Source organism: Acanthochromis polyacanthus, chromosome 12 (assembly GCF_021347895.1).
Source record: "Acanthochromis polyacanthus isolate Apoly-LR-REF ecotype Palm Island chromosome 12, KAUST_Apoly_ChrSc, whole genome shotgun sequence".
NCBI lineage: Eukaryota > Metazoa > Chordata > Actinopteri > Pomacentridae > Acanthochromis > Acanthochromis polyacanthus.
The window spans coordinates 29,913,086-29,940,947 of NC_067124.1; the positions used below are offsets into that span (position 1 = coordinate 29,913,086).

General features: G+C 38.8%; 1 protein-coding gene and 1 long non-coding RNA gene across 3 annotated transcripts; one reads left to right on the plus strand and one right to left on the minus strand.

Moving 5' to 3' along the window:
- Nucleotides 1-944: 944 nt before the first annotated feature.
- aldh5a1 (aldehyde dehydrogenase 5 family, member A1 (succinate-semialdehyde dehydrogenase)) lies at nt 945-26,244 on the minus strand. Its single transcript, XM_022212439.2, is given in 11 exon segments — nt 945-3,358; nt 3,360-3,382; nt 17,528-17,586; nt 17,867-18,030; nt 20,074-20,232; nt 20,315-20,458; nt 21,146-21,289; nt 21,418-21,534; nt 22,256-22,426; nt 23,466-23,549; nt 25,741-26,244. Coding segments are annotated over 11 exon segments (1,542 nt in total). The 5' UTR covers nt 26,029-26,244; the 3' UTR covers nt 945-3,169.
- LOC127536390 (uncharacterized) lies at nt 3,730-15,437 on the plus strand. Of its 2 annotated transcripts, XR_007945375.1 has the most exons (7): nt 3,730-3,924; nt 4,385-4,450; nt 5,262-5,383; nt 6,641-7,274; nt 10,814-11,447; nt 14,539-15,304; nt 15,340-15,437. It is a non-coding gene; the product is annotated as an uncharacterized LOC127536390 (long non-coding RNA). The 2 variants fall into 2 exon arrangements; XR_007945374.1 differs by lacking the exons at nt 3,730-3,924; nt 4,385-4,450; nt 14,539-15,304; nt 15,340-15,437 and adding an exon at nt 4,732-5,145 and having other exon boundaries at nt 10,814-11,533.
- Nucleotides 26,245-27,862: the final 1,618 nt, after the last annotated feature.

Genomic DNA, 27,862 nt, shown 5'->3' on the forward strand with positions numbered 1-27,862 from the left:
CAATTTAGACCTAACTAGACCCTGAAGCTAAACTAAGAAGACCTCAAAGCGGAAACTGAAAATTAGCTCTCAAATACACTTACAGGCTTTATCAAAACAATGCATTTAAATCTAAATTAATTACTATCAATAGACTTTCCAGTACTGACTGTGTTTGAGATTAGCTCTCCTAAACCATGATCTTAGTGTAGCTTAACACCAACACTGGAAAACTGCTAGCCTGCACAGTCGAGAGGCAACATTCACCTTCCAAGGGCTTGTTGTGTCGTACCAGCCAACAACCTATCCAAGATTAACGACAGTGAGACTTATTTGAATCTTAACTAAAACCCAAAAGGTACATTTTAATTCAGCTTCCAGTTTCTCTTAATTATCTAGATTGAAACAAGTCATTAATACTAGGCACAATTTTCCATTACTTAATAACAGGTGACTTTAGCATCAAGTTTAAATCAAAAAAATAATTTGTCAGTGTCAAGTGTATTAAAACACATCTTGATCTCGAGTCTAGGACATGTTTAGCCTAGCACAGTCAGAAAACATTATGTAGACAGATTGGCAAGGTGTTTCGTGCTTATTTTAATGTAAAAATGTAGAGAAGGTGACAGCAACAGCAATTTTTTTTGACAAATCACAGCAGACTAGCTTTTGCTAACAAGATTCACGTGTAAATCTGAGTCCAATGTTTTAAATTTTTAAAATAGTTCTGAGGATTACCATTTTGATTACTTAGGGTGTAAATTTTTAGAATCAGTCCAGCTAAATGCTAAAACTGGCAACTTCAAACAGATGCAGTGCAGTCACAGCAGCCATTTTTGTCCCTTTTTACTCATTTCCACACAAAACAAGAAAGTATGGTTCACATTTAACAATACTGGAGCATTTTCAACTAAATGTAGTTTTCAGGATAACTCTAATATAAAGAAAACTTCAAACACAGCATGTAATATTAAAATCTTTATTTTTCCATTAAAATCTACAGTCAAAGATACAAAAATCAATGTATTGACTACAATGGTATATTACAATTAAATATATTAGAAACACAATCTGCTAAACAACATACTGATAGACATCACTGCTATTACGAGCAAATCTGTTTATAGTGGAATTAGTTACCAAAGGGCTTGATTTGATTGTTGGTTTGACATGAGTGCAAGTTACGTTAAATACATTTTCATTCAGTATGACTTCTACAGTTGAGCTTAAGTACTTTTACCAATTTGAATTTCTTTGCGCTTCAGTTAAAACCCCTAAAGTGCAGGATGACTTAAGTAAGCTTTGAGGCTAAGGACTTGTTGCCATGACATTTTCACATCAATTATTTTCACTTTTTCTTTATCTATAGTTGGGGTTACTTTCAGTAGGTGATGGTCCCCAGTTTGAAGACACTAAGCACCAAAATATATTTTCCCACATTTACAACACAAATCAGTCATTCAGTTTAATAGTACTCTGTTTAGAGCATTTCCATTGCTTTACTTTACTGTTGGACAACTAAAGCTGTTATATCGCTTTCCTAAAAGCCAACACACTCCATTCACAACAAACAGAAATTTACGTACTGAGGTTGTTGCTTAATGCTGCCGTGATCGATCAGTTTTTCTGCTATTGCTGACTTTAGTCAAGTCATTGTTATTTATAAAGCACATTTAAAGCACACATTGGGCCTAAATTTACCTAACAGGTTAAATATTAATGTTAGACCCTAAAATACTAAATCGTACACCAAATTAACTGACCAATTTAAAAATTATACACTGAAAACCACCAGAAATCCAAAGATTACTTAAGAGCAGCTGCATTGGATCCAAACTTGCATGTTAAAACACAAAGAAACTGATCAATTGAGGCAGGTTATGAGGTTAAATTACTGTTTTTTGTCAGTGGAGGCTGGTGGCTCTGAACAGAGTGATATAGCAGCTTCAGTTTCTCATTGGAAAGTGGCTTCTGATGGCAAAATGCAGCCATTGAAAATACTTTAATTTAATCTCTGCACTTGTAAGCATCTCGTATCAACAACGGTCAAATCATCTAGAAGCAACCTCCACAGAACAGTATAATTAGTACTAATTACTGTTTAGTAAAAATACAGTCTCGTTGTTTGTCACCAAGTAATAAAATCAGTCATTTGGCACTTATGATTGAACTGCTTTCCGATAGACACTTAAAAAAACAGTCTCGTGCTTTAACCAGCATTCAGATCAACATTTATCAACACAGCAACAAGAACTTATTAGAATTATGTTGCAATAATTAACACATTTCTGGTAGTGTTTTTTTTTCTTCCTCTACATTAGGTGCATGCAGACATGTTGAACCCTGTTTCTCCTTCATTTTATTTATGAGCACGTTTTAGGTGTTCAAGGATAAAAAATGGATTAATATTGTTATTTTAAAAGCCAATTTATAACAAGTGTCCCCATGGTTTGATTATGTCAGAAAATCTAAGTACTTTTGTCACTGATAGGCATCAAATCAATTCAGGAGAGAGTTTTGTGCAGGAAAAGCTTGGTCAAAACAAATATGAATGAGAACTTTCAAATTAACGAGTATTTTCTTTTTTTTTTTAATTTGACATGTCCTCCTGTTCACAGTTTATCTGCTTTATTCTCACTGTTTTTTTTTTTTACTGACTTGCACCTTTGTGAAGAAATAGCATGAATTCATGTTTCAGTGACAGTTATCACCTATAGTAACAGAAAACTGGATTCTGATTGGCTGCAGGTTGTTCGTTATGTTCTGACTGTTTTGTAAGCCCCTCCCCAAATAGTCACTGTCCAATCATAGTTTAGCAATTCTGAGCTGAGACAGTTATCGAGGACAAATTCACCAGTTTTCTGATTTAAAAGTTAAAAAAAACTGTCTGTGAACTTACAATAAAGTTTAAACAAACTTTGTATCTCTTCTCCGAGTATCTTATTGTGTTTTTATACAGTAAAACATTGCAATATATCTGGTATATAAAAACAACAAAAAGAAATTAAGAGGACCTTGTTTAACATCTCATTTCAGGTTTGTTTAAAGTTATTTGGGCAGATTCCTCAAATTATCAGTGCTAATCTTTTATTTTATATTCTGTTATGAGGGAGTTTAATTAGAACCTGAGATGTTATTAATTTCACTGTGTTGTCGTACCGGCGGCCCCAAGGCGTCGCTTCGTCCTCGCTCAGGGCTTCAGGCCTCCAAAGCACATGTACTTGACCTCCAGATACTCATCGATGCCATACTTGGAGCCCTCGCGGCCCAAACCGGACTGTTTGACGCCACCGAAGGTGGCCTCAGGTGTGGACAGAAGTCCCTCGTTGACGCCGACTATCCCCACCTCCAACGCCTCCGCCACCCGCCAGATCTGACTCCACATCCTGAGAGTAGAAGTAACCTGAGAGCAAACAGACATCGCATATCTGTTAACCAGTCGTATAACCAACCCTGAAATGAGCCTGGTGACTGTGGAGCTGATGCTGTACTTCTCGGTATGTAAATGCCAAGGAGCGGCGGAATTATATGACAATCTGCGTAAGTTTGTCTGTGAATCTGTCTGTCTGTGTGTGTGAAACATTACTGAAAAATGGACTAATTCATTTTTATTAAATTTTCAGGAAAAGTCAGAATTGGCACAAGGACCACCTCATTAAATTTTCACAGTGATGTGGCAGTAATTTCCCATTGCCAAATATAGCCACTGTAGTTTAGTACGTCATCGAAAATATCACAAAAACGTCATAGTTTAGTATGTCGTCCAAAATGTGACAAAATCGTCATAGTTTAGTGTGTCGTCCAAAATATCACAAAATCGTCATAGTTTAGTATGTCGTCCAAAATGTGACCAAAAACGTCAAAGTAAGTATGTTGTCCAAAACATGACCAAAAACGTCATACTTTAGTATGTCGTCCAAAATATCACAAAAACGTCATAGTTTAGTATGTCGTCCAAAATGTGACAAAATCGTCATAGTTTAGTATGTCGTCCAAAATATCACAAAATCGTCACAGTTTAGTATGTCGTCCAAAATGTGACCAAAAACGTCATAGTTTAGTATGTCGTCCAAATGTGACAAAATCGTCATAGTTTAGTATGTCGTCCAAAATGTGACAAAATCGTCATAGTTAAGTATGTTGTCCAAAACGGGACAAAAAAAGTCATACTTTAGTATGTCGTCCAAAATATCACAAAACGTCATAGTTTAGTATGTCGTCCAAAATGTGACAAAATCGTCATAGTTTAGTATGTCGTCCAAAATATCACAAAATCGTCATAGTTTAGTATGTCGTCCAAAACATGACCAAAAACGTCATAGTTAAGTATGTTGTCCAAAACGGGACAAAAAAAGTCATACTTTAGTTATGTCGTCCAAAATATCACAAAAACGTCATAGTTTAGTTATGTCGTCCAAAATGTGACAAAATCGTCATAGTTTAGTATGTTGTCCAAAATGGGACAAAAAAAGTCATAGTTTAGTATGTCGTCCAAAAATATGACCAAAACACCATAGTCTAGGGGCGCCTGCATAGCTCAATGGGTTAAGCAGGCGAACCATGTATAGGGACTGGTCTCTGACGCAGCGACCCAGGTTCGATTCCCGCTCGCGGCCCTTTGCTGCATGTCTTCCCGCAACTCTTCTCCCCATTTCCTGTCTATCTCTATGTCTCCTGTCAAATAAATCCAAGAAAAGGCCAAAAAAAATAAACATCAGAGTCATAGTTTAGTATGTGACAAAATCGTCATAGTTTAGTGTGTCGTCCAAAATGTGACAAAATCGTCATAGTTTAGTGTGTCGTCCAAAATGTGACAAAATCGTCATAGTTTAGTATGTCGTCCAAAATGTGACCAAAAACGTCATAGTTTAGTATGTCGTCCAAAATGTGACAAAATCGTCATAGTTTAGTATGTCGTCCTAAATGTGACAAAATCGTCATAGTTAAGTATGTTGTCCAAAACGGGACAAAAAAATTCATACTTTAGTATGTCGTCCAAAATATCACAAAAACGTCATAGTTTAGTATGTCGTCCAAAATGTGACAAAATCGTCATAGTTTAGTATGTCGTCCAAAATATCACAAAATCGTCATAGTTTAGTATGTCGTCCAAAATGTGACAAAATCGTCATAGTTTAGTATGTTGTCCAAAATGGGACAAAAAAAGTCATAGTTTAGTATGTCGTCCAAAATGTGACAAAATCGTCATAGTTTAGTATGTCGTCCAAAATGTGACAAAATCGTCATAGTTTAGTATGTTGTCCAAAATGGGACAAAAAAAGTCATAGTTTAGTATGTCGTCCAAAATATGACCAAAACACCATAGTCTAGGGGCGCCTGCATAGCTCAATGGGTTAAGCAGGCGAACCATGTATAGGGACTGGTCTCTGACGCAGCGACCCAGGTTCGATTCCCGCTCGCGGCCCTTTGCTGCATCTCTTCCCGCAACTCTTCTCCCCATTTCCTGTCTATCTCTATGTCTCCTGTCAAATAAATCCAAGAAAAGGCCAAAAAAAATAAACATCAGAGTCATAGTTTAGTATGTGACAAAATCGTCATAGTTTAGTGTGTCGTCCAAAATGTGACAAAATCGTCATAGTTTAGTGTGTCGTCCAAAATGTGACCAAAAACGTCATAGTTTAGTATGTCGTCCAAAATGTGACCAAAAACGTCATAGTCTAGGGGCGCCTGCATAGCTCAATGGGTTAAGCAGGCGAACCATGTATAGGGACTGGTCTCTGACGCAGCGACCCAGGTTCAATTCCCGCTCGCGGCCCTTTGCTGCATGTCTTCCCGCAACTCTTCTCCCCATTTCCTGTCTATCTCTATGTCTCCTGTCAAATAAATCCTAGAAAAGGCCAAAAAAAATAAACATCAGAGTCATAGTTTAGTATGTGACAAAATCGTCATAGTTTAGTGTCATCCAAAATGTGACAAAAACATCATAGTTTAGTATGTCACAAAATCGTCATAGTTTAGTGTGTCGTCCAAAATGTGACAAAATCGTCATAGTTTACTGTGTCGTCCAAAATGGGACAAAAACGTCATAGTTTAGTGTGTCGTCCAAAATGTGACAAAATCGTCATAGTTTAGTGTGTCGTCCAAAATGTGACAAAATCGTCATAGTTTAGTGTGTCGTCCAAAATGTGACAAAATCGTCATAGTTTAGTGTGTCGTCCAAAATGTCACAAAATCGTCATAGTTTAGTGTGTCGTCCAAAATGTCACAAAATCGTCATAGTTTAGTGTGTCGTCCAAAATGTCACAAAATCGTCATAGTTTAGTGTGTCGTCCAAAATGTGACAAAATCGTCATAGTTTATGTCGTCCAAAATGTGACAAAATCGTCATAGTTTAGTATGTCGTCCAAAATGGGAGAAAAAACGTCAAAGTTAAGTATGTTGTCCAAAATGGGACAAAAAAAGTCATAGTTTAGTATGTCGTCCAAAATGTGACAAAATCGTCATAGTTTAGTATGTCGTCCAAAATGTGACCAAAAACGTCAAAGTTAAGTATGTTGTCCAAAATGGGACAAAAAATGTCATAGTTTAGTATGTCGTCCAAAATATGACCAAAACATCATAGTCTAGGGGCACCTGCATAGCTCAATGGGTTAAGCAGGCGAACCATGTATAGGGACTGGTCTCTGATGCAGCGACCCAGGTTCGATTCCCGCTCGCGGCCCTTTGCTGCATGTCTTCCCGCAACTCTTCTCCCCATTTCCTGTCTATCTCTATGTCTCCTGTCAAATAAATCCAAGAAAAGGCCAAAAAAAAATAAACATCAGAGTCATAGTTTAGTATGTCGTCCAAAATGTGACAAAAACGTCATAGTTTAGTATGTCGTCCAAAATGTGACCAAAAACGTCATAGTTAAGTATGTCGTCCAAAACATGACCAAAAACGTCATAGTTAAGTATGTTGTCCAAAACGGGACAAAAAAAGTCATACTTTAGTATGTCGCCCAAAATATCACAAAAACGTCATAGTTTAGTATGTCGTCCAAAATGTGACAAAATCGTCATAGTTTAGTATGTCGTCCAAAATATCACAAAATCGTCATAGTTTAGTATGTCGTCCAAAACATGACCAAAAACGTCATAGTTAAGTATGTTGTCCAAAACGGGACAAAAAAAGTCATACTTTAGTATGTCGTCCAAAATATCACAAAAACGTCATAGTTTAGTATGTCGTCCAAAATGTGACCAAAAACGTCATAGTCTAGGGGCGCCTGCATAGCTCAATGGGTTAAGCAGGCGAACCATGTATAGGGACTGGTCTCTGACGCAGCGACCCAGGTTCAATTCCCGCTCGCGGCCCTTTGCTGCATGTCTTCCCGCAACTCTTCTCCCCATTTCCTGTCTATCTCTATGTCTCCTGTCAAATAAATCCTAGAAAAGGCCAAAAAAAATAAACATCAGAGTCATAGTTTAGTATGTGACAAAATCGTCATAGTTTAGTGTCATCCAAAATGTGACAAAAACATCATAGTTTAGTATGTCACAAAATCGTCATAGTTTAGTGTGTCGTCCAAAATGTGACAAAATCGTCATAGTTTACTGTGTCGTCCAAAATGGGACAAAAACGTCATAGTTTAGTGTGTCGTCCAAAATGTGACAAAATCGTCATAGTTTAGTGTGTCGTCCAAAATGTGACAAAATCGTCATAGTTTAGTGTGTCGTCCAAAATGTGACAAAATCGTCATAGTTTAGTGTGTCGTCCAAAATGTCACAAAATCGTCATAGTTTAGTGTGTCGTCCAAAATGTGACCAAAAACGTCATAGTTTAGTATGTCGTCCAAAATGTGACCAAAAACGTCATAGTCTAGGGGCGCCTGCATAGCTCAATGGGTTAAGCAGGCGAACCATGTATAGGGACTGGTCTCTGACGCAGCGACCCAGGTTCAATTCCCGCTCGCGGCCCTTTGCTGCATGTCTTCCCGCAACTCTTCTCCCCATTTCCTGTCTATCTCTATGTCTCCTGTCAAATAAATCCTAGAAAAGGCCAAAAAAAATAAACATCAGAGTCATAGTTTAGTATGTGACAAAATCGTCATAGTTTAGTGTCATCCAAAATGTGACAAAAACATCATAGTTTAGTATGTCACAAAATCGTCATAGTTTAGTGTGTCGTCCAAAATGTGACAAAATCGTCATAGTTTACTGTGTCGTCCAAAATGGGACAAAAACGTCATAGTTTAGTGTGTCGTCCAAAATGTGACAAAATCGTCATAGTTTAGTGTGTCGTCCAAAATGTGACAAAATCGTCATAGTTTAGTGTGTCGTCCAAAATGTCACAAAATCGTCATAGTTTAGTGTGTCGTCCAAAATGTCACAAAATCGTCATAGTTTAGTGTGTCGTCCAAAATGTGACAAAATCGTCATAGTTTATGTCGTCCAAAATGTGACAAAATCGTCATAGTTTAGTATGTCGTCCAAAATGGGAGAAAAAACGTCAAAGTTAAGTATGTTGTCCAAAATGGGACAAAAAAAGTCATAGTTTAGTATGTCGTCCAAAATGTGACAAAATCGTCATAGTTTAGTATGTCGTCCAAAATGTGACCAAAAACGTCAAAGTTAAGTATGTTGTCCAAAATGGGACAAAAAATGTCATAGTTTAGTATGTCGTCCAAAATATGACCAAAACATCATAGTCTAGGGGCACCTGCATAGCTCAATGGGTTAAGCAGGCGAACCATGTATAGGGACTGGTCTCTGATGCAGCGACCCAGGTTCGATTCCCGCTCGCGGCCCTTTGCTGCATGTCTTCCCGCAACTCTTCTCCCCATTTCCTGTCTATCTCTATGTCTCCTGTCAAATAAATCCTAGAAAAGGCCAAAAAAAAATAAACATCAGAGTCATAGTTTAGTATGTCGTCCAAAATGTGACAAAAACGTCATAGTTTAGTATGTCGTCCAAAATGTGACCAAAAACGTCATAGTTAAGTATGTCGTCCAAAACATGACCAAAAACGTCATAGTTAAGTATGTTGTCCAAAACGGGACAAAAAAAGTCATACTTTAGTATGTCGCCCAAAATATCACAAAAACGTCATAGTTTAGTATGTCGTCCAAAATGTGACAAAATCGTCATAGTTTAGTATGTCGTCCAAAATATCACAAAATCGTCATAGTTTAGTATGTCGTCCAAAACATGACCAAAAACGTCATAGTTAAGTATGTTGTCCAAAACGGGACAAAAAAAGTCATACTTTAGTATGTCGTCCAAAATATCACAAAAACGTCATAGTTTAGTATGTCGTCCAAAATGTGACCAAAAACGTCATAGTCTAGGGGCGCCTGCATAGCTCAATGGGTTAAGCAGGCGAACCATGTATAGGGACTGGTCTCTGACGCAGCGACCCAGGTTCAATTCCCGCTCGCGGCCCTTTGCTGCATGTCTTCCCGCAACTCTTCTCCCCATTTCCTGTCTATCTCTATGTCTCCTGTCAAATAAATCCTAGAAAAGGCCAAAAAAAATAAACATCAGAGTCATAGTTTAGTATGTGACAAAATCGTCATAGTTTAGTGTCATCCAAAATGTGACAAAAACATCATAGTTTAGTATGTCACAAAATCGTCATAGTTTAGTGTGTCGTCCAAAATGTGACAAAATCGTCATAGTTTACTGTGTCGTCCAAAATGGGACAAAAACGTCATAGTTTAGTGTGTCGTCCAAAATGTGACAAAATCGTCATAGTTTAGTGTGTCGTCCAAAATGTGACAAAATCGTCATAGTTTAGTGTGTCGTCCAAAATGTGACAAAATCGTCATAGTTTAGTGTGTCGTCCAAAATGTCACAAAATCGTCATAGTTTAGTGTGTCGTCCAAAATGTGACCAAAAACGTCATAGTTTAGTATGTCGTCCAAAATGTGACCAAAAACGTCATAGTCTAGGGGCGCCTGCATAGCTCAATGGGTTAAGCAGGCGAACCATGTATAGGGACTGGTCTCTGACGCAGCGACCCAGGTTCAATTCCCGCTCGCGGCCCTTTGCTGCATGTCTTCCCGCAACTCTTCTCCCCATTTCCTGTCTATCTCTATGTCTCCTGTCAAATAAATCCTAGAAAAGGCCAAAAAAAATAAACATCAGAGTCATAGTTTAGTATGTGACAAAATCGTCATAGTTTAGTGTCATCCAAAATGTGACAAAAACATCATAGTTTAGTATGTCACAAAATCGTCATAGTTTAGTGTGTCGTCCAAAATGTGACAAAATCGTCATAGTTTACTGTGTCGTCCAAAATGGGACAAAAACGTCATAGTTTAGTGTGTCGTCCAAAATGTGACAAAATCGTCATAGTTTAGTGTGTCGTCCAAAATGTGACAAAATCGTCATAGTTTAGTGTGTCGTCCAAAATGTGACAAAATCGTCATAGTTTAGTGTGTCGTCCAAAATGTCACAAAATCGTCATAGTTTAGTGTGTCGTCCAAAATGTCACAAAATCGTCATAGTTTAGTGTGTCGTCCAAAATGTGACAAAATCGTCATAGTTTATGTCGTCCAAAATGTGACAAAATCGTCATAGTTTAGTATGTCGTCCAAAATGGGAGAAAAAAACGTCAAAGTTAAGTATGTTGTCCAAAATGGGACAAAAAAAGTCATAGTTTAGTATGTCGTCCAAAATGTGACAAAATCGTCATAGTTTAGTATGTCGTCCAAAATGTGACCAAAAACGTCAAAGTTAAGTATGTTGTCCAAAATGGGACAAAAAATGTCATAGTTTAGTATGTCGTCCAAAATATGACCAAAACATCATAGTCTAGGGGCACCTGCATAGCTCAATGGGTTAAGCAGGCGAACCATGTATAGGGACTGGTCTCTGATGCAGCGACCCAGGTTCGATTCCCGCTCGCGGCCCTTTGCTGCATGTCTTCCCGCAACTCTTCTCCCCATTTCCTGTCTATCTCTATGTCTCCTGTCAAATAAATCCAAGAAAAGGCCAAAAAAAAATAAACATCAGAGTCATAGTTTAGTATGTCGTCCAAAATGTGACAAAAACGTCATAGTTTAGTATGTCGTCCAAAATGTGACCAAAAACGTCATAGTTAAGTATGTCGTCCAAAACATGACCAAAAACGTCATAGTTAAGTATGTTGTCCAAAACGGGACAAAAAAAGTCATACTTTAGTATGTCGCCCAAAATATCACAAAAACGTCATAGTTTAGTATGTCGTCCAAAATGTGACAAAATCGTCATAGTTTAGTATGTCGTCCAAAATATCACAAAATCGTCATAGTTTAGTATGTCGTCCAAAACATGACCAAAAACGTCATAGTTAAGTATGTTGTCCAAAACGGGACAAAAAAAGTCATACTTTAGTATGTCGTCCAAAATATCACAAAAACGTCATAGTTTAGTATGTCGTCCAAAATGTGACCAAAAACGTCATAGTCTAGGGGCGCCTGCATAGCTCAATGGGTTAAGCAGGCGAACCATGTATAGGGACTGGTCTCTGACGCAGCGACCCAGGTTCAATTCCCGCTCGCGGCCCTTTGCTGCATGTCTTCCCGCAACTCTTCTCCCCATTTCCTGTCTATCTCTATGTCTCCTGTCAAATAAATCCTAGAAAAGGCCAAAAAAAATAAACATCAGAGTCATAGTTTAGTATGTGACAAAATCGTCATAGTTTAGTGTCATCCAAAATGTGACAAAAACATCATAGTTTAGTATGTCACAAAATCGTCATAGTTTAGTGTGTCGTCCAAAATGTGACAAAATCGTCATAGTTTACTGTGTCGTCCAAAATGGGACAAAAACGTCATAGTTTAGTGTGTCGTCCAAAATGTGACAAAATCGTCATAGTTTAGTGTGTCGTCCAAAATGTGACAAAATCGTCATAGTTTAGTGTGTCGTCCAAAATGTGACAAAATCGTCATAGTTTAGTGTGTCGTCCAAAATGTCACAAAATCGTCATAGTTTAGTGTGTCGTCCAAAATGTGACCAAAAACGTCATAGTTTAGTATGTCGTCCAAAATGTGACCAAAAACGTCATAGTCTAGGGGCGCCTGCATAGCTCAATGGGTTAAGCAGGCGAACCATGTATAGGGACTGGTCTCTGACGCAGCGACCCAGGTTCAATTCCCGCTCGCGGCCCTTTGCTGCATGTCTTCCCGCAACTCTTCTCCCCATTTCCTGTCTATCTCTATGTCTCCTGTCAAATAAATCCTAGAAAAGGCCAAAAAAAATAAACATCAGAGTCATAGTTTAGTATGTGACAAAATCGTCATAGTTTAGTGTCATCCAAAATGTGACAAAAACATCATAGTTTAGTATGTCACAAAATCGTCATAGTTTAGTGTGTCGTCCAAAATGTGACAAAATCGTCATAGTTTACTGTGTCGTCCAAAATGGGACAAAAACGTCATAGTTTAGTGTGTCGTCCAAAATGTGACAAAATCGTCATAGTTTAGTGTGTCGTCCAAAATGTGACAAAATCGTCATAGTTTAGTGTGTCGTCCAAAATGTGACAAAATCGTCATAGTTTAGTGTGTCGTCCAAAATGTCACAAAATCGTCATAGTTTAGTGTGTCGTCCAAAATGTCACAAAATCGTCATAGTTTAGTGTGTCGTCCAAAATGTGACAAAATCGTCATAGTTTATGTCGTCCAAAATGTGACAAAATCGTCATAGTTTAGTATGTCGTCCAAAATGGGAGAAAAAACGTCAAAGTTAAGTATGTTGTCCAAAATGGGACAAAAAAAGTCATAGTTTAGTATGTCGTCCAAAATGTGACAAAATCGTCATAGTTTAGTATGTCGTCCAAAATGTGACCAAAAACGTCAAAGTTAAGTATGTTGTCCAAAATGGGACAAAAAATGTCATAGTTTAGTATGTCGTCCAAAATATGACCAAAACATCATAGTCTAGGGGCACCTGCATAGCTCAATGGGTTAAGCAGGCGAACCATGTATAGGGACTGGTCTCTGATGCAGCGACCCAGGTTCGATTCCCGCTCGCGGCCCTTTGCTGCATGTCTTCCCGCAACTCTTCTCCCCATTTCCTGTCTATCTCTATGTCTCCTGTCAAATAAATCCTAGAAAAGGCCAAAAAAAAATAAACATCAGAGTCATAGTTTAGTATGTCGTCCAAAATGTGACAAAAACGTCATAGTTTAGTATGTCGTCCAAAATGTGACCAAAAACGTCATAGTTAAGTATGTCGTCCAAAACATGACCAAAAACGTCATAGTTAAGTATGTTGTCCAAAACGGGACAAAAAAAGTCATACTTTAGTATGTCGCCCAAAATATCACAAAAACGTCATAGTTTAGTATGTCGTCCAAAATGTGACAAAATCGTCATAGTTTAGTATGTCGTCCAAAATATCACAAAATCGTCATAGTTTAGTATGTCGTCCAAAACATGACCAAAAACGTCATAGTTAAGTATGTTGTCCAAAACGGGACAAAAAAAGTCATACTTTAGTATGTCGTCCAAAATATCACAAAAACGTCATAGTTTAGTATGTCGTCCAAAATGTGACAAAATCGTCATAGCTTAGTATGTCGTCCAAAATATCACAAAAACGTCATAGTTTAGTATGTCGTCCAAAATGTGACAAAATCGTCATAGTTTATGTCGTCCAAAATATCACAAAATCGTCATAGTTTAGTATGTCGTCCAAAACATGACCAAAAACGTCATAGTTAAGTATGTTGTCCAAAACGGGACAAAAAAAGTCATACTTTAGTATGTCGTCCAAAATATCACAAAAACGTCATAGTTTAGTATGTCGTCCAAAATATCACAAAAACGTCATAGTTTAGTATGTCGTCCAAAATGTGACAAAATCGTCATAGTTTATGTCGTCCAAAATATCACAAAATCGTCATAGTTTAGTATGTCGTCCAAAACATGACCAAAAACGTCATAGTTAAGTATGTTGTCCAAAACGGGACAAAAAAAGTCATACTTTAGTATGTCGTCCAAAATATCACAAAAACGTCATAGTTTAGTATGTCGTCCAAAATGTGACAAAATCGTCATAGTTTAGTATGTCGTCCAAAATATCACAAAATCGTCATAGTTTAGTATGTCGTCCAAAATGTGACCAAAAACGTCATAGTTTAGTATGTCGTCCAAAATGTGACAAAATCGTCATAGTTTAGTATGTCGTCCAAAATGTGACAAAATCGTCATAGTTAAGTATGTTGTCCAAAACGGGACAAAAAAGTCATACTTTAGTATGTCGTCCAAAATATCACAAAAACGTCATAGTTTAGTATGTCGTCCAAAATGTGACAAAATCGTCATAGTTTAGTATGTCGTCCAAAATATCACAAAATCGTCATAGTTTAGTATGTCGTCCAAAATGTGACCAAAAACGTCATAGTTGAGTATGTCGTCCAAAATGTGACAAAATCGTCATAGTTTAGTATGTCGTCCAAAATGTGACAAAATCGTCATAGTTTAGTATGTTGTCCAAAATGGGACAAAAAAAGTCATAGTTTAGTATGTCGTCCAAAATATGACCAAAACACCATAGTCTAGGGGCGCCTGCATAGCTCAATGGGTTAAGCAGGCGAACCATGTATAGGGACTGGTCTGACGCAGCGACCCAGGTTCGATTCCCGCTCGCGGCCCTTTGCTGCATGTCTTCCCACAACTCTTCTCCCCATTTCCTGTCTATCTCTATGTCTCCTGTCAAATAAATCCTAGAAAAGGCCAAAAAAATAAACATCAGAGTCATAGTTTAGTATGTGACAAAATCGTCATAGTTTAGTGTGTCGTCCAAAATGTGACAAAATCGTCATAGTTTAGTGTGTCGTCCAAAATGTGACAAAATCGTCATAGTTTAGTGTGTCGTCCAAAATATCACAAAATCGTCATAGTTTAGTGTGTCGTCCAAAATGTGACAAAATCGTCATAGTTTAGTGTGTCGTCCAAAATGGGACAAAAACGTCATAGTTTAGTGTGTCGTCCAAAATGTGACAAAATCGTCATAGTTTAGTGTGTCGTCCAAAATGTGACAAAATCGTCATAGTTTAGTGTGTCGTCCAAAATATCACAAAATCGTCATAGTTTAGTATGTCGTCCAAAATGTGACAAAATCGTCATAGTTTGTCGTCCAAAATGTGACAAAATCGTCATAGTTTAGTATGTCGTCCAAAATGGGACAAAAAACGTCAAAGTTAAGTATGTTGTCCAAAATGGGACAAAAAAAGTCATAGTTTAGTATGTCGTCCAAAATGTGACAAAATCGTCATAGTTTAGTGTGTCGTCCAAAATGTGACAAAATCGTCATAGTTTAGTGTGTCGTCCAAAATATCACAAAATCGTCATAGTTTAGTATGTCGTCCAAAATGTGACAAAATCGTCATAGTTTATGTCGTCCAAAATGTGACAAAATCGTCATAGTTTAGTATGTCGTCCAAAATGGGACAAAAAACGTCAAAGTTAAGTATGTTGTCCAAAATGGGACAAAAAAAGTCATAGTTTAGTATGTCGTCCAAAATGTGACAAAATCGTCATAGTTTAGTGTGTCGTCCAAAATGTGACAAAAACGTCATAGTTTAGTGTGTCGTCCAAAATATCACAAAATTGTCATAGTTTAGTATGTCGTCCAAAATGTGACAAAATCGTCATAGTTTAGTATGTCGTCCAAAATGTGACCAAAAACGTCATAGTTTAGTATGTCGTCCAAAATGTGACCAAAAACGTCATAGTTAAGTATGTTGTCCAAAACGGGACAAAAAAAGTCATAGTTTAGTATGTCGTCCAAAATATGACCAAAACATCATAGTCTAGGGGCGCCTGCATAGCTCAATGGGTTAAGCAGGCGAACCATGTATAGGGACTGGTCTCTGACGCAGCGGCCCAGGTTCGATTCCCGCTCGCGGCCCTTTGCTGCATGTCTTCCCGCAACTCTTCTCCCCATTTCCTGTCTGTCTCCTGTCAAATAAATCCTAGAAAAGGCCAAAAAAAATAAACATCAGAGTCATTGTTTAGTATGTCGTCCAAAATGTGGACACAGCCCTGAGGAGAACCAGTGGAGGTATGTTGTAGATCAGAGAAGGTGTTGTTGACCCGCACCCTCTGCGATCTGTGGGTTAAAAATTCTAGTAACCACAGGATGATCTGATCATCCAGGTGGAAGCGGGATGTGAGGCTGGACTTTCATTCCTCTGTTACGGTCATTAAGCATGTCAATTTAGTTTGTAGGTTTCCCTGTTAGATTCTCTCAGTGCCTTAAAACATTGGCTTAGCCTCTTTAACACTAGGGATCAACTGATAAAGGCTCTGCAGGTTTTTGGTGTGCGAGTCTGGCTGCAGCTACTTTACCTTGTTATATTTTTAACTCTATATTGATTTATAGTTATTCTTCGTCTGAGAAATATTCATATGTACACCTGTGCACCTTTATGTCGGTCATCTGCTGCTGCCACAATTTGTTTGGCATTTCCCCCGGCTGCAGTTGTTTTAATGAATAATTTCTGATATTGAATTGTTACAGAAAGCTGAGCAGATACTGTGATTTATTATTCAGTTCATGTAGAGAGTAAATAACTCGTCCTTGCTGTTTTTCATTTAATTCTATATTGTAATAAAAAGGTCTTTAACACCATACAAGATAAAACATTCACAGCATTTAGCCCAGTCTAAGCACTGGTTAGTGCAGCTAGTAACTAGCAGCAGATACAGGAGGTCCTCGACTTACATCAGAATTCTGTCCCTACAGATTGATGTGAATCAATTTCTGCAGTAAGTCAGAACTCCAGAGAAAATGTAAACAAAGCTGTTACATACATCACGATATTGATCAGTTCTTAATAAAAAAAACATGAATACCAACAACTTTCATGCATGTATGAGTCATTTTACAAGATGAAAGAATATACTGCACTGTTTTTACAACTTCATCTAATAATGTCGATGTTCGACGGTGTTTCGCCCTGTTCTGAACGTTTTATTAAATCTAACTTTACTTCCATGGTGTGTTGCCCTTAAGACAGAACTATCGATGTACTTTTATTTTGAAAAAGCCTTTTTTTAAGTTGTCACTTCCTGTCTGCTATTTTGATGTTTAGCTTTACACACGTACATGCTTTTCTCCACTGTGTAAATGCTACAGAGGCAATGTCGTAAGTAAGTCACTTCATTTTTGGACTTACTGGTGAAGGATTTATTTACATGTATTTATGTTGTTTTATTCTGTTTCTGTAGCAATTTTCACTGTGTAATGTGTATCAAGAGCCACAGTAAAGAAGTCAAGTTTGCTACGACTCACGAGTCATTTTGCAAACACGTGTTTAACTAGTTGGATAACTGCAGCTTTTACCGTCACCATTTTCTTTGTCATCAGTAGAGTCTGACTTACATTTGGGAGCCATAATGAAGGGCAAAACTTAGCAAATGTAGCACAATCCAAGGTGGCGTACAACCGGAGAATGTAAACAAAGATGTCTCATAGCGCCATGTAACGACGTATTCGTCTGCTCAGCTTGCCAACTAGTTCAACGTAACCAGTTCCAACATAACGATGAAACGCTGTACCTTGAGGAGATCATAAATAGAGGACCCCCGTATAAGGAAACAGCTGGAAGTTCTCACCTGCTAATCCAACGTTGGATGCGTTTGCAATAGCCAGAGCTTCTTCTTCTGTGTTAAACCTGGAAACAGAAACAGATTCTAGTTGCTCAACGGTGACCACACAGTCTTCATGTTGTTACACGGAAATATTTTCTTCCACTAGAAGCTTGTGTACATGATGAAAAACACAACCTCTGCTCAGATGTCTCGTTTGTGAGTTTTAAGCAGTTTGAAGCAACACTATTGTCAGATTCTGAGAACACATTTTCATCATGTTGTGGTTTAAACCTGCGTATGTGTGACTGCAGATGAATAAAGTGATAAACTAGGTTTTGTGTTGGTGATCATGAGCAAACAGACCTGATGACGGGCAGCAGCGGTCCGAACGTTTCCTCCTTCGTACACAGCATGTCTGTGGTGACGTCAGACAGCAGAGTCGGTTCCATAAAAGAGCCGTGCAGACGCTTCCCTCCCCTCAGAACCTTCGCCCCGAGGGATACAGCGTCCGTAATCTGATGGACCACCTGACGGACACAGTCAGCTGTCAGTGAACGCAGCATCACGCCTGATAGACACAGCGCAGGGTTTACAGTAACACCTGAAACCGGATCAGAACAGATCAGAGTCTCTAAGCATCAGAAGAAACACAGAAATCTGCTTTTCAGAGTACTGTCTATTTTAATGTCCAACTACATTAAACTCCCCTGCAGCCCTGCTGTTGAGTAGTTAGAGATCAGAAACAAATGTACCAAAAATGACACAAAACTACCACGAACACACGAAACTATCACAAAGACACCATAAAACTACAAGGGGACGCAGAACTACAACTAACAAAACTATCGCACACTCAGTGAGAACTACAGGTGCATCTGTGCCAAGCCATGTCTCTGTCAGGAGAACACTATCCAGTATCAAATCACTGGTAAAAAAAAAGAGTTTTGTTTAAAAGAGAGTGCACAGGTGTGATGTGTGATAGAAGAGTTTCAGCTAAAATGAAAGGAAAGGTTTACAAAACTGTGGTGAGACCAGCCATGCTGTTTGGTCTGGAGACAGTGTGAGGAAAAGACAGGAGGCAGAGCTGGAGGTAGCAGAACTGAAGATGCTGAGGTTCTCTTTGGGAGTGACCAGGATGAATAGGATCAGGAATGAGTACATCAGAGGGACAGCACATGTTAGAGGCTTTGGAGATAAAGTCAGAGAGGTCAGACTGAGATGGTTCGGACATGTCCAGAGGAGAGAGAGTGAATATATTGGTAGAAGGATGCTGAGTTTCCCGCTGCCAGGCAGGAGGCCTAGAGGAAGACCAAAGAGGAGGTTTATGGATGTGGTTAGGGAGGACATGAAGGTAGTTAGTGTGAGAGAAGAAGATGCAGAAGACAGGGTTAGATGGAGGCAATTGATTCGCTGTGGCGACCCCTGAAGGGAAAAGCCGAAAGGAAAAGAAGAAGAAGACTTTTTGTCGGGTCTAGCTGTGACTATATGAAAGCTTGGATTTCTTGTTGAAAATATGCCCGACGCTTATTCATTAACAGTAAAGAGGGGGATACATTATTCGGCAGGACACATTCTGGATCTGCCGAGATTTGCATCCCATTTTTCGCATGGTTTGGTTAAAAGACACCGATCTCCGGTGTGTTGTGATTCATTTGATCTAAAAATGTCCATAATAGAAATTAACAGGGAGATGCATTTTTCAGCAGGACACATTCTGGATCTGCCGAGATTTGCATCCCCAGTTTTTTGGGCCAAGACATGCAGAGCTAGGCGGGCAGGCATATCTCTGCACAACACCTGTGATTTCATTGTATACAAAAGTGTGCAATGACAATAAAATTCTCTGATTCTGACTGACACCGGTAGTGGAGGAGACGGTGGTCTGGCTGCTGGGTGAGCCGGTGGAGGAGCTAGTCTCAAATATTTGATTATCTGATAGTGAAACACACACACACACACACACACACACACACACACACACACACACACACACACACACACACACACACACACACACACACACACACACACACACACACACACACACACACACACACACACACACACACACACACACACACACACACACACACACACACACAAAGCTTTATCTGCAGTGTTTTTGAGTAGATTTCCTTCACTGTCCACACACAAAGCGTGGGAAAGAGGCGAGGAGGATGCGGATGTACAACCCCAAAGAGTCAAAAAAACACAAAAAAGCAGAGAGACAACCACAAAGAGACACAAAACACCACAAAAACAGACAACTACCACAAAGGGCCAAAAAATGACCACAAGAAGACACTAAGAACTAAAAAAAGTCACAAAACAAAAAGAAATTAAACAACTACACAGTAACACAAAATTACCACAAGGGGACACAAAACAACTATAAACTATAAACACACAACCCCAAAGAGTCCATAAAAGAAAAAAAACACCAAGACAACACAAAACAACCACAAAGAGACAAATTCACTAGATTTAAATCCAGTGATGCTCCAGTTGAGAGTCTCTGAAGGAAAGCAGATGTAGAAACTCTGACATTTCTGAACATTTTCACCAGTTACCTTCTCTGCAGCTCTGGTGTTGATCAGCGGCCCCTGGGTGGTTTCGGGCTCCGAGCCATGACCCAGACGCAGCTCGCCGTCCATCGCTCGGCCCAACCTTTCCACGAAGCGGTCATAGATTCCGCTCTGCACCAGGAAGCGGTTGGAACAAACACACGTCTGCAGGAGGAACCACAAGCCTCAGTAAGTTCCTGTAAGTTCCTGTAAAAACTGCAGAAAGCTTCATTCCGACTCGTCTCACCTGTCCGGAGTTTCTGAACTTGGACGCCATGGCTCCGCCCACCGCCTTGTCGATGTCAGCGCTGTCGAACACAATGAAAGGGGCGTGGCCTCCCAGCTCCATGGACGCCTTCTTCACCGTGTCGGCGGCCATTTTCAGCAACACCTGAGAGGAAACAGAGATTACTACATTACTACTACTACTTTTATAAAAGCACAAAATACTACGAATGATCTGTGAAAATATGCTGAAGTAAAAATACCAAAGCACTGAAATACACTGCTCCAAGGTACATGTACTGAAGTAAAAGTACAAATACTACAGTGCAGAAAACCAGCTGAAAGTAACATTTGCTGAAGTAAAAGTACAAATAATACAGTGTGGAAATACTATGATCAAAGTAAAATGTTATGAAGTAAAAGCATAAATACTTCAGAATGGGAATACTCTGCAGGGACACGTACTTCAGTAAAAGTACAAATACTACAGTGTAGAAATTCTCTGCTGAAAGAATTTTCTTCTAGGTAAAAGCATAAATACCAAAGTGGAGAAACACAATGCTAAAAGCAACTTGTCTGAAGTAAAAGAAAAAGTACTACAGAGTAGGAATACTCTGTCACTTGGCACAAGTGCTTCAATAAAGTTAGAAATACTACAGTGCAGAAGTACTCTGCTGTAAGGGGAAAAAACCATCGAAAACAAAAGTACAAATACTAGAGTAAGGGAATACTGTGATTAAAGTAAAATGTTCTAAAGTAAAGGTATAAATACTTCAATGCGGGAATACTCTGCAACTACATGTACTGAAGTAAAAGTACAAGTACTACAGGGTGGGAGTACTCTGGCTCTGACCTTTCCGGTGGCCGTGGATCCGGTGAAGGAGATTTTGGCCACCAGGGGGTCGGTGCAGAGGACCTGCCCCACTGCCGGGGTCGTCTCTCTGGAGCAGGGAACCACGTTAAACACCCCGGCTGGGATCCCCGCCTGCTCCGCCAGCTGCACCAAACAAACGCACACAAACTTTACAAGATGAACACGTGGTCGTCTTAATGAGGAAGAGTCAGACAGCAGGTCTTCATGCTGCTGCTGAGGATTCTGGGTATTCTGACGTTCGGCGTACTGACCTCTGCCAGAGCCAGAGCCGACAGCGGCGTGTCCTCGGCTGGTTTCACCACCACCGTGCAGCCGGCGGCCAGAGCAGCTCCAACCTTCCTGGTGATCATGGCGCTGGGGAAGTTCCACTGTAACACAAGCACAACACTTTAAAATGTAACACAACACTTTAAAATGTAACACAACAGCAACACAACACAACACACTTTAAAATGAAACACAACACACTTAAACCCTCCTGTTGTCTTCATTTATGGGCTCCAAAAAATATTGTTTCCTTGTCTGAAAAAAAAACCAAAAATTCAGCAAAAAAATTCCCCAAATTTCTGAAAATTTGTAAAACCATCAGTAATTAAGTTCCAATAATTCCTTAAAAATTTCCCTTAAAAGTTTTATTTAGAAAAAAACAAATGTGGCAAGAAAATTCCACAAAATAAACACAAAAAGACACAAAACGGCGGCATGGATCAGTGGGTAGAGTGGCCATCTTGCAACCGGAAGGTTGCCGGTTCGATCCTCGGCCTGTCGTGCTCATGTCGAGGTGTCCCTGATGGGTCGTGGTTAGCATGGCAGCTTCCGCCATCAGTGTGTGAATGTGTGTGTGAATGGGTGAATGTGACGTATCTTGTAGGCTGCTTTGGGTACCTTGCAGGTATAGTAAAGCGCTATATAAATACGGACCATTTACAAAACAACTCTAGAAATGCAAAACAATCACAATGAGACAAAAAAAAGACTAGAGAGATGCACAAAACAACAGCAAAGAGAAAGGAATGGGCAGAAAAAGATGCAACACAACCACAAAGTGACGCAAATCTTTGAGACACTGGACTGTGATTGGCTGCTCACCGGCGTGATGATGGAGGCCACGCCCACCGGCTGCTTGAGCAGGAGGATCTTCCTGTCTTTGGCCGGAGACGGAACGATGTCACCGTAAACTCTGCGAGCTTCCTCAGAGAACCAGTCGAGGAAGGAGGCCGAGTACGCAATCTCACCCAGAGACTCACGCAACGGCTTACCCTGAAACACACACAGATAGATTCAAACAGACACACACACAAAGAATCAGAGACGCAAAGAAACACACACACACACACACACAGATAGATTCAAACAGACATACAGACACACACAGAATCAGAGACACATAGAAACAGGCAAAGAAACACAGAGACAGACACACACACACACGCACACAGTGAGTACAAAGCTCAGAGTTGTGTTTGTGATTCAGGGTTTAATGTTTGAAGCAGTTTCCAGTCTGTAAATTATTTCAGTCAGAACTACCGTCTGTACTGTCTAACCTCGTTTTTATTGATTAGTTGTTTGGCCTCTAAATTATCAGGAAATGATCTAAATGATCTGGTTTGGGATGAACTGGACAGGAGAGTGAAATCAAAGCAACCTACAAGTGCCACACATTTATGGGAACTTCTGCTGCAGACTTGGGAAGAATATTTGATTTCCATTGTGGAAAGAACGCCATGATTGGGTTCAGCTGTTATATCTGCCAAAGGTGGCTGCTTTGATGAGTCAAAAGTTTAGAATATATTTTGGTTTCTAAATTGATTTATTTTTTTTAACATAATTTGTTTATTTGTCCTATTCTTTCATTTCAAAGCACAATGAGACATTAACATGTCTAATTTCCAACAAAAAATTGGAAAAACTGCGGTGTTCTAAAACTTTTCACCAGTAGTTTATCTCATTGTATTATTACTGTATCTACTGTTCATACAGTTTATGCTATCCATACTGTTTATTCTCCTCCTACCACTACAAATATCTACCTGTAATTTTAGATGATATTTTATACTGTATCCACATCTATACATTCATATATTAGTGTGTTCATTTTGTTTATAATTTACTGCATATATTACACTACAAATGATGCACTTTACTGCTGGTTTGATGCCAATCTGCATTTTATTCTCTTAGTACTTGTCTCTAAACTGATCTAATTTCAAGTACTAGAGTAAATGTACTTAGTTACTTTGCATGGCCGCCGACTGGTTTGGATGAAGTTTTTGCTGACTGTGCTGTTATTGATACTCACACATTCGAAGGTGATCAACTTGGCGAGGTCGTCTTTGTGCAGCGTCAGCAGGTCGAACCACTTCCTGAGCAGGACGCTCCTCTCCTGCAGGGCGACCAATCAGAGCACAGCACCAGTCACACGCCCAGCAGCCATGTTTGACGCCCGTTTTACAGCCGCACAATTACAACTTATCACAATGCCAGGTCCGGTCAAAAGCGGGTTAATGCTTCACTGACACAACATGCTGTACTACAATAACTGATACGATTAATCATTTAACGTGACCTGGAATAACACAAAACAACAAAGAGATGCAAAACAACAGACACAAAACAACCAAAAAGAGACAAAAAAATATCAAAATTAAGTAAACAAAGGATCCGCAAAATGATGAAACAAAACACAAAACAACCAAAATGAGACAAAACTGGTGAAAAACATAATGGGCACGGGCAATGATTAAAACAGACACAAAACAACCACAAAGAGACACAAAACGACAATAGAGACAAAACAACAGACACTCAAAACAAAGAGACACAAAACAACCCAAATAAGACAAAAAAATTCACACATAAAATGATGAAAAGACACAAAACAAATACAAAGAGACACAAAAACATACAGATACACAACAGACAGATGCAAAATAATGGAAAGAGACAAAAACAACCACAAAGACACACAAAAATGTTAGAGACAAAACAGACACGCAAAGAATAGACACGATATGAAAGACACGAAACAACTAAAAAAAGACACAAAGTGATGCAAAACCAACACAAAGATGAACACAATTGGTTTAAAAATGAAAGACACGACGACTACAAAGAGACACAAAACATCAATAAATATTGACACAAAATGCCTACAGCGATATATAAAACAATGGAGAAACAAAACAGCTGCAAAGACAAAATAAAGAGACACAAAACAAACAAAACAGGAGCACTAAACCTATTAGGGCAAAAATGACACCAAAGAGACACAAAAAGACGAGGCTCACAAAGACACAAAACAACCACAATTAAATTTTAAATCAACAATAACGTGAACACAGTATATTCTTTGACACATAATAACAGTGAAAATGATCAGTTTATTAAATGTTAATTCTGTGTTTTGGTGTGTTTTTCATCAGTTTCGTGTCTGAAGTCAACTCTGTGTTGTTGCGTTTTGCCGTTTTGTATTTAAACTACATTTAGTAAAACAAACTAAAGCTGAACTTTGTCTTTCTGCAGAAAAGAAAAATTAACCAGAGAGCTAATGATCAGGTTTAAGAACTGAATGATGGAAAAGCAGCGCTGCAATCACTGACCAGACACTTACACTTCAACCTGAGTAAACACAGAAACAAGAGCTTTATTCTGCTCTGACTGATCCCCGAGAAGACACCTGATAATCTTGGTCAAAGCACGCGTATAAAACTCCCCATTAGCAGGACTAGCCTTAGTTTGCTCACAGACAATGACACTCATATAATATTTTTAACGAGCTGTACAGAAACAGCTAACAAAACTAAAATTTGCATAATTTAAAGTAGGACACAGTTACAGACTGAAGTGTAGGTTTTGTGAATACATCCTGCATGTTTTCAGAATCTTTAAGAAACTTTATTGCTATCCTCATACTCGATTAGCTCTAAAATTGCCAAAATTGTCGTTTATATTTGAGAACACCACAACGTTCAGGCAGTTTTCGCACCAAAGGTTACTGAGTGGAGTTCGGGTGACCACTAGAGCAGTGTTTCTTAGAAGTTTTATTGCTTACATGAGAGAAAGTCTTTGTGTGCAGAATTCATCACTTTATTAGCAGGATCAGCCTGTGTTTGCTCACAGTGAATTACACGCGGGCTGCTCATGAGCTGCAGAGAAACGGCTGCAGGTCACTAACACAACACCGCAAAACTCCATTTAAAATTTCCATAATTTAAAGTTTGACAGAGATACAGGCTAAAGTGCGGGGTTTGTTAATGTAACTTGAACGTTTTATGAATCTTTTAGAAACTCTCTTCAGATCGGCATATGCTATTACATTGATTGCCTCGAAATCTGCAAATTATCGTTAATTTTTGAGGACATTTCCTACGTCAGAAACGAAAGTGAAAGTTTGAATTTTAACTACATTTTGTGTTTTCAAGTAAATTATGTTTAAGCCGAAGGGAAATCTGGCTCCTGAGAAATTGGAAAAGATTGTGCTATATTTGCTATAGTTCGTCAGTAAGCCGAGTGCAAACATTTAAAGTAAATTTACAGTTCTTTGAGTGGGGTTCTGCCTTGGTACAGCAGCCTACCTTGGCGGTGTACTGCTTCCAGGAGTGAAACGCTTTGTATGCAGCGTCCACCGCCTGCTTGGCCTCGGTGGGGCCACAGTCCGCCACCCGGGCGATCTCCTGCCCGGTGGCTGGGTCCAGCACGGGGAACACGGAGGCTGCGGAAACCCAGCGGCCGTCCACGTATCCCTGCGTCCGGAGCAGCGGAGCGGAGACGTCCAGGCTGTAGCTGCGGCTCATGGCGGCGGACAGGCCGAGCAGCACCTGCCGGGGGAAGCAGCGGGACCTCAGCGCACAGACAACGGACATACCGGGCAGATGTGTGCAGCTGGGTGTGTGTGCAGCTCACTGTCTGTCTGTCTGTCTCTGTGTGTGTGTCCTTGCAGTTGAAGCTCTCTCTCCGTCGGTTCTAACCGGTCTTCGTTAACGACTTGACTGTGCACAAACACAAACGGAGAGCACTTCAGGCCTAGCGTTCATTCCGCTCCGCAGCTCTCGTGGTGCGTTCAAAGACTTCTACTGTCTGCAGCCTGGAGACAGAAAAAGAGCTCAAGTCACAGTAACTCAAAGGCAGAATTATGAAATAGTAAGTTATGACTTAGATTTTTTGAACCATTTAATATTGATTAATAAGGCTTAAAAACATATCTCGAGTATTTTAAGTAAAAATGTTCATGAAGCGAAAATTATGAGTTAGAATTTACAGACAAAAAAATAACTGAACAGAGACAAGAACTGGTCGTTTTGAAATTTTACCATTCATTGTTGATTTATATGAAATATCTTAAGCTTTAATCTCATAAATTCAATTCAAAATGGATAAAATATACATGTTATTAGGCAAAACTGCTCATTAAATTAAAACTATGATGTTGTAAGCTGACATTGTTGGCTATCAAATGTTTATGTAATGTCAAATTAATTAAATAGACAGTCACAGTTTGGACTTTTTACTATTTATTAACTCATAGTCAAAAATTGAACATATTAATCTCATAAACCTGATGTAAAAAGGATGACAAATCAGTCTTAAAAAGTGAAAATGTGCATTACATCTAAATTCAGAGTTTAAGTGTTACTGTCAAAATGATACAAAGAAAGTCAGACTTATAAGGTGGTTGGTGATGATTTATATATGTTTTTACCTCGATGAAAAATTAGTTTTTAAGTCAAAATGTTCTTCAAGTCAAAATTAGGAATAATAAAACTTAATTACAGTCTAACAACACAAAGCAAAAACTGTGAGAAAATCTGTCATAATTTTGACTTTTTACCTTTTAATATTGATTCATAGGTAAAAACTGAACATTCAGCATCATAAACCTGATATAACATGGATGAAAAAATAGTGATTAAATTAAAAATGCTCATTGATACACAATCAGAAATGTTACATTTTGAAATCAAAGTTCTGATGCTTTATTTTTAAATATATTCTAAACATTTTTACATGTTTAAGTTAAACTGTATCGATTGTAAAAATTTTAAGATAGTAAGTCATTATTTAGACTTTATAGCACTTCATTTTGCTACATAAAACTGTCAGCATATCAAAATACTAACAATATGGTGTTAAGTAAATAATTTGGTGCTTTTTCATTTTATTTGAATTCCATGTCTTAATTTTGGTCTGGTGTTGGATTTAGTTGCCCTTTTTCAGTCTCTTAATGTTGACTTATTAAAAAAAACTTTGTTCTTTTATAGTCTTTTTTCTTGATCATAATAACGTTTCTCCATATGTCAGAGTTTAATAAACAGATCTGATTCATGTGATCATCTCCTGACTTTACTTGTTCAACCTGTATGTTTACTTTGGTTCATTTTAGCTGCACACACAATAAAGATCTTTGTGGATTACTTGAACACTGGGTGGTTTATATTTAAATAGGTTGAGCTGTGAATATCTTACCTCCTGTTGTTGGTCAGATAAACTGGTTTCTGCTCTCGGTTAAACTGAGTTTCCAGCTGAAACTGTGCAGATAAAATATTCACTGCTGCTGTTTCTTGTTTCTGCTCAGAGCTTCTTTTAGTTTCACTTTTCTTTCCAACAGTTACAGCCATGAACATACAGTGGGTACGGAAAGTATTCAGACCCCTTGAAATTTTCCCCAAATCCAGGTGTGAAAAACTTGTTGCATCATTC